Raw genomic sequence first — 7,167 nt, forward strand, 5'->3', positions numbered from 1 at the left:
CACACCCCCCCCAAAAAAAAAAAAAAAAAAAAAATACAATTAAGGTGTTCCATCAGAACGTTTTACATTGTCTTCAATTACTGTTTCTGGTTAAAATAAGTAACTATAAAAAAAATGGAAAACGCTAGAAGCATAAGGGGAAACTCTTCATGAGTCTAAAATAGACTGAGCATCTGGACAACAGCCCCCCCTGGTTGAACCCCCACCTCTCTTAAAGCAAATGCCAGGATAGCCTCCAACCCCCATCTAGAACCATAACACAATACATTTTCTAAATGTTTATCGATTCCTGCATCTAAAATTAGGTATTTGTGTTTTATTATTTTAGTTTTTGTAAATCTGATCAGACATTTTGTACGAGAAAGCAAGATTATTATACAATATGTAGTAGCAATCTCTTATGTAGTACTGTTTAGTAAAAATCCCTTGTAAAAAATAACTAAGTTGTACAGAAGAGAAAATAGACGCCTGAGTGTAGCTTAAAATTAGGGCTGCAACTAACGATTATTTTGCAAATCAGTTAATCTGTTTGTTATTTTTTTGATTAATCGATTAATAATTGGCTAGCCAACGATTCCTTAAAGACTTTATATGAAATTAAACCAGGTGAAACTAAAACTTTTCCACTTGAGGAGTTCTGGATAGAGCATATTGACAGACGATTTATTTTTCTTTCTTAAATGCAAAATATCTTTTTTTTCCACAATTTTGATATAATTACTGCTCTAAGTAGATTGCTCTGTCAGCTAAAGGCATGTTTTACAGTTTCTATACTCCAGTTTACGATTAATCGATTACTAAATTAGTTGACGATTATTTCAATAATTGATTATCATGATTAATTAATTGTTTCAGCCCTACTTAAAAAAACTGAAATAATAAAGCATTTGCATCAGTATTTATTTTCATGATTTTTTTTTTGTGTACATGTTTTTAGTGGTGTTGTTTTCAGATTTTCTCACAGGTAAAGATTCAATAATTTTTTGCAAATATTATGAGCTAAAATATGCAAATCAGGCCTCATTCAATATGGAGTGGCTCAAATTAAACCACCATTTCAGCAGATGTAAATTTTTCCAACACACGTGCTAAATACAGTATACTCAAATTTAATATTTAAGTATATAATCCTAAACATACATATAAATAAAAATGTCTGAGTACAATAAATGCAAAAGGACTGATTTTCCGTTAAAAAACAGCATAACATACTTGATCTCCTGTCCAAAAGCTTTAGAAGAAATGACCCAGGAGATCAAAGATAAACACAAGTTGTTTAGTCGTTTCTAAATAAAACAACTACTGTAGCCTAGAGAACGCAAACTGAAAACAACACTACATGACAAAAACCAAAAAAGAAAAAAAGGAAGGAAGGAAGACAACATCTTAGAATCAGATTGTTTGGTAAGCAAAGTTCTAGAAAAATGAAAACAACATTTGTCTTCTGCTCCAACTGTTTATCTTAAAGGAGAATGTGGGGCAGGTTAAGGTCATATGGACAGTCAAGGTCTAACTACAGGGTTGCAGAGAGTATCAGACATGAATACATTTGATGGTAACTAAATATACATTTATTTTGAAGATTATCTTGTTTAATCCTTGACATTTAACCTTTGAGAGATATTTGTTTTTCCACTTAGTACTGGGCGTATTCACTCAGGAACTTGAATGTAACCAGTAACAAAAATAATCTGCCTGTTCAAAATAATTTGCAGAAGTTGAAGCTGAAAAACGATTAGAAGACAGGTTATACTTGGCTTTAGTTGTGGATGATGAATTAGAGAACTAACCAGGCAGAGGGACTCAGCAGCCTATGATGAAAGTAAAACTGTGATGCAGAATTAGTTCATGCTCTCATGCAATGCTTCAATTCTAACGACAACAATCCAATGCCAGATTATCTGTAACATTCAGCTTTGGGTGCTTACCGTGTCTCTTGGTCACCTGGAGCTGGAGTTGGCCCTTGAGGGTGACTCTGAGGATCTGGGATAACAGGAGATCCCATGCTGTTCCTGGGCTTAGTCCCTGCAACCTCCTCCTTCCTGAAGGACTGGCGTACAGGTGAGCCTCTCTCCAGGACAACTCCATGTGGTGGGACAGCATGAGTTGGAACACCATGAGGTGGCATGCTGTGGATATCAATCATCCGTACCTCAGTCATCCTATGAGGAGATGGAGGAGGAGTCTTGGATCCCAAAGTAGGCAATTGGCTGTTTCGGGACTTTTGTCTGTAAAGAGTAGGGTGATCCACAGAGTCTGTAGGGCTGGGCCCACCATAAGAGCCAGTTGACCGGATGGATGCTCTGTGAAATCCCCCTATGCCATGCTCTGGACCATCAAGTCCAGGGCTTGCATGTGGCCCATGACCTGCAGCCATGCTGACTCGTCCCTCTTGGAGAACGTATGGATCTGCATACAACCCCTCATTTCCTCTGGTTAGAGTTTGGCTTTTCCCACTCAGGTCTTGATCTGGCTTTACATCTCGTCTCTCCAGTATAGCGCTTGGACAAGGCGAGATGGAGCGGACCGAAGGATTGGCACTAGATATCCGGTCCCTTGGGATGGTGGCGCTTCCTGGAACGGAGTTCTGTCTCGTGCCAAATGGGATTCGAGAGGGTGATGGCGGCATGGAGTGGGGAGATGGTGGGATCGCTCCCTGCATGGGGTGGTGTGACGGAGGACCCATAGGTGGATGTCTTAGAGGGTGCTGACCATCACGGGCTGCATGTGCCATCTCACTGTGAATCTAGAAAAGTCCAAAAACAAAAACATTAAACTCGTTGTACGTAAATGACCTGTCAATCACAATGATTTCCTCTTATGCAATATTATGTTTAAAGTTTTTCCAAATATCATAAACCATTTCAAATATCTACAGGCTTTTTGCTCATGTTAAGGACAGTTTTTTGTTCCTCCAAAAAGACCTGTTGATTTATCAAGCTTGCATATGCATAAAGAAAACGGGGTGGGGAAATGTACGGCCCCTCATGTTACTTCTAAGCCATGAGTACTAATTTTTGAATTAAGGAGAAACAGGTGACATAGATGTGAGAAGAATTAAAGCCCAATTACATCCTCTCCAACATTCATTATTACTTTAAACTAAAGATTAACCGTAGATCTATGCAATCTTAAGAATAAAATATCACAGTTGGATTTCATTCACATATATGTGAGAACCTGACAAATAGATATAAAAAAGTCTATTGAAGGCATATTAATAAATGTACAATATTTAAGCATTTTTTGCACCCACATATTCCTCTCCCTGATGATCAACAGAGTAAGTCTAACAAAAGATAAATGCGTAAACTTAACAAGCTGTCAGGGATTCCCATATACTGCTGTAATCATATTAATATGGATTTGACACCATGCAAATCAGTGTGTGACAGATGCTGTTCTGATGGAGGTGGTTGAAAATGGCAGAATTAGGAGGGAACCCAGGTGATGGTCCTGGTTAATGATGATGGCAGGTTTATCGGTTGATCAATCTCACTGAACCACAACATCCCAAACATAAATAAATATTGTTTATTATGTTTAATCAAATTTGGATGAACCCATTATTTCATCATTTGCATTACTAAGGACATCAATATCCTTATACATAGGCTTAATTCTTATCATACTGAGAAAAAATACCTATAAATCACAAAAAAGCAAACCGTTTCTGCATTTTTTTCTGTCTCGTTCCTCAGAACTGAAGATTCCTTGAGACAGCAAATAAATCCACCTAAATTATTCAATATATATTTTCTTTATATTTTAAGCATCTTCTACAATTTATTAACAAAATTTCCTGAGCATTATACTGACTGGCATTTGAAGATCATCCCTACTCCTAATACAAGATTCAACACTTTTTTTCCTTGCAAAAGTAAACTCAGTTTACTGCTGATAAAACAGCAAAAACACACCTGCAGGGTGAATCTGCATCTGGTTAATTTGCAACAGGATCTGTCAAACAATGTCGGTTTAACCACTCAGCTAATCATTGTCATTATCATTAGCCCAACCAACCTTAACAGATCATCAGTGGATAACATAGAAAAGCAAGACCGGCTTCCTATAGCGAGGAAATAACTTTTGAGATTAAAGAGAAATAAATTAAATCAGAGAGCACATCTGGTTATTTTGGTATACATCATGAAATGCTATCTAATCAACAATTGACATGATAGTTTGAGTACATGTCCCTTTGGTTAACAGGGAAAAATTGTACATCACTTCTACTAATATATATATACTCATACTCTTCTTTGGGACTTAGTTTAGATTCCGTCTTAGTTTTTATCAACAAAAGTTAAGTCTCTCTTTTCGTTTGCCTCACATCCAGATATACTGCTGCAACAGTGAGCACAAAACAGCCTCTATTATATTGATAACGAACATTAAACAACCACGTTTTCTATTACTAGATGAAGTAAATTTTTTCAGACGAGTAAAATGAAACAGCAAGACTGAAATTGAGAGTAAACAGTAATAAAACCTCAGGATTTCGATACAACTTGTATGATAACACTGTACAGGAAGCTGTCACATAAAGATCTAGATCCAATCCATTTTCCTTTTCTTTCAAACAAGCAAGCTTTTGTTTTATCAAGGTATGACTCACAGGTTACACCTAGAAGCTAAGACATGTCAAAAGCCCTGATGCAAGTTCTTTCAAACACTTCAGGGACAGTTCTTCATTGAGCACTTTTTTTGTGCAGTGTTGTTTTTATCTGTTTTATTCAAGCATGCCAACACAGATTACTAAAGGGAGGAAAACAATGAAGTAGGTGTGAGTGTTGCGTGTGCAGAAGTGAGTGTGCTACGTGAAATGGATGAAAATAACTGCTCAGAGATTTCTGTAACAAAGGCTTCATGTTTGGCTGTGACAACAGATGAAAAGGAGAACATGCTTTCAGTGAAAGTTTGTCTCACAAGGGTGATCTTCAGAGTCGTTAAACCTAATGACCTTTTTTTTTATTAAGGGAGCACATCTCTATGGACGAAGAATGAAAAATAAAACAACTTCACATATGTGTATTCCTATTCCAGCAGAGCCATATTTAAACATTTTTATGCCATTAATGGCCGTACCCAAACAGATGAGGGGATACTCAAATTATCCCTATAATATGCAGCTTTTGTTGTAAATAACAGACAAGTGTCTTCTTTCGAGATAAAGAATGAAAAAAATGGCTTAAAAGCAAGCACACGGGCAAACAGATCAGACTGAGGCAAGGTCCCAGATAAAAACAGCTAACTCTGACACAGAATATTGTTTTCACTGTGGTCTTAAGCCTCCCTTAGAATGTGTTGCCTGTTTGCTTTATGTGCACAGAGGTGCTTCAATCTCTTGCTGTGTCAGCATTGGATAAGGTTTCTCAACTGATTCACAAACTGTAGAGAATCTGAGTGTGCAAAGCTGAACAGATAAAGAGAAGTGCCGTGATGGAAAAGCTGTAAAATGTAAATATTTAGAGAGCCTGAGTGGTTCAATATACTTGGAGTAAATGTGTGGATAAGCGTAATGATGATAAAAGATTGTTAGAGCTTAGTAATAATGATGTTAAGCAAAATGAGACATTTATCTTTACTATTATTATTGGAAAAAAGGGAAACAGAGCAGAAGTTGGGCAATAATTAAACATTCTGTTGACTAAACCTCTTTTTTCTGTGTACATAACAAACCTGTCTGACAGCCACTACTGATGACTGCACAAGTGTTTAAAGACCAGTTCGTTTTGTAAACTGCTTTGCAATCAATGATAGAAATGAACATTATTACATCAAAATATTTGTTTCCTTAACTGAAACTTCTGGATTGGTAAATCTTTAATTTTTCATTTAATATTGCTAGGCAGTTTGCAGAAAGCCTTGCAGAAGTATTTGGCCCCTTTGAACTTTTGACCTTTTGCCACATTCCAGGCTTCAAACATGAAAATATAAAACTGTAATTATTTGTGAAGAATCAACAAGTGGGAAACAATCATGACGTGTAACAGAATTTATTGGATATTTTAAGCTTTTTTTAACAAGTATAAAAAACTGGTTGTGCTAAATTATTGCGCCCTCTGGAGTTAATACTTTGTAGCGCTACCTTTTGCTGCAATTACAGCTGCAAATCTCTTGAGGTATGTCTCTATCGGTTTTGGACATCGACTGAAATGTTTCATTCTTTCCTACAAAACAGCTCAAGCTCAGGAAGGTTGGAAGGAGAGCATTTGTGAACAACAGTTTTCAGTTCGTTCTACAGATTCTCTATTGGATTCATGTCTGGACCAACCTGGACATGTTTATTGTGAACCATTCCATTGTATATTTTCCTTTATGTTTTGGATCATTGTCTCATGTCTTTTGCAGAGTCCAACATGTTTTTCTCCCAGAATCATCGGTTTTTGCCTCCATCCATCTTTTAATCAATTTAACCATCTTCCCTGTCGAAGAAAAGCAGGCCCCAACCATGATGCTGCCACCATCATGTTTAACAATGGGGATGGTGTGTACAGAGTGATGAACAGTGTTGCTTTTACACCAAAAGTAATATTTTGCATTTTTGCCACAAAGTTGGATTTTGGTTTCATCTGACCAGAAAACCTTCTTCCACATGTTTGCCATGTCTCCCAGGTGGTTTGTAGCTAAATTTAAACAAGACTTTTTTTTCTCGGGATATCTGTAGGAATTGTCTTTCTTCCATAAAGGCAATATGTGTGCTATATACAACAGATTTTTATCTTATGGACAGAGTCTTCCACCTCAGCTGTAGATCTCTGCAGTTCATCCAGAGTGATCATGGGCCTCTTGGCTGCATCTCTGATCAGTCTTCTCCTTGTTTGAGCTGAAATTTTAAAGGGTTTTCTTAGATTTGCAGTGGTCTGACACTCCTTCCATTTCAATATTATCACTTACACTGTGCTCTTTGGGATTTTTAAAGCTTGGGAAATCTTTTTGTTTCCAAATCCAGCTTTAAACTTCTCCACAACAGTATCTCGGACCTGTCTGATGTGTTCCTTGTTCTTCATGATGCTCTCTGCACTTTAAACAGACCTCTGAGGCGATCACAGAGCAGGTGCATTAATAGGTGGATTCTATTTAGTATCATTTAGGTCGACATTGGATCATTCAGAGATCCTCACTGAACTTCTGGGGAGAGTTTGCTGCACTGAGAGTAAAAGG

General features: G+C 37.1%; 1 protein-coding gene across 11 annotated transcripts in view; it reads right to left on the reverse strand.

The window, feature by feature from the left end:
- The window catches only part of kiaa1217 (KIAA1217 ortholog), a 126,726-nt gene that overhangs the window by 23,271 nt on the left and 96,288 nt on the right, over positions 1–7,167 (reverse strand). For all 11 annotated transcript variants that reach the window (XM_015390276.1, XM_015390277.1, XM_015390281.1 and 8 more), the window contains one exon: positions 1,929–2,746. In XM_015390276.1, the coding sequence (XP_015245762.1) occupies positions 1,929–2,746 (818 nt within the window). The remainder of the gene's footprint in view (positions 1–1,928; positions 2,747–7,167) is intronic.

This window comes from Cyprinodon variegatus, unplaced genomic scaffold, assembly GCF_000732505.1.
Source record: "Cyprinodon variegatus isolate N-32 unplaced genomic scaffold, C_variegatus-1.0 Scaffold491, whole genome shotgun sequence".
In the NCBI taxonomy this organism is placed as follows: Eukaryota; Metazoa; Chordata; class Actinopteri; order Cyprinodontiformes; family Cyprinodontidae; genus Cyprinodon; species Cyprinodon variegatus.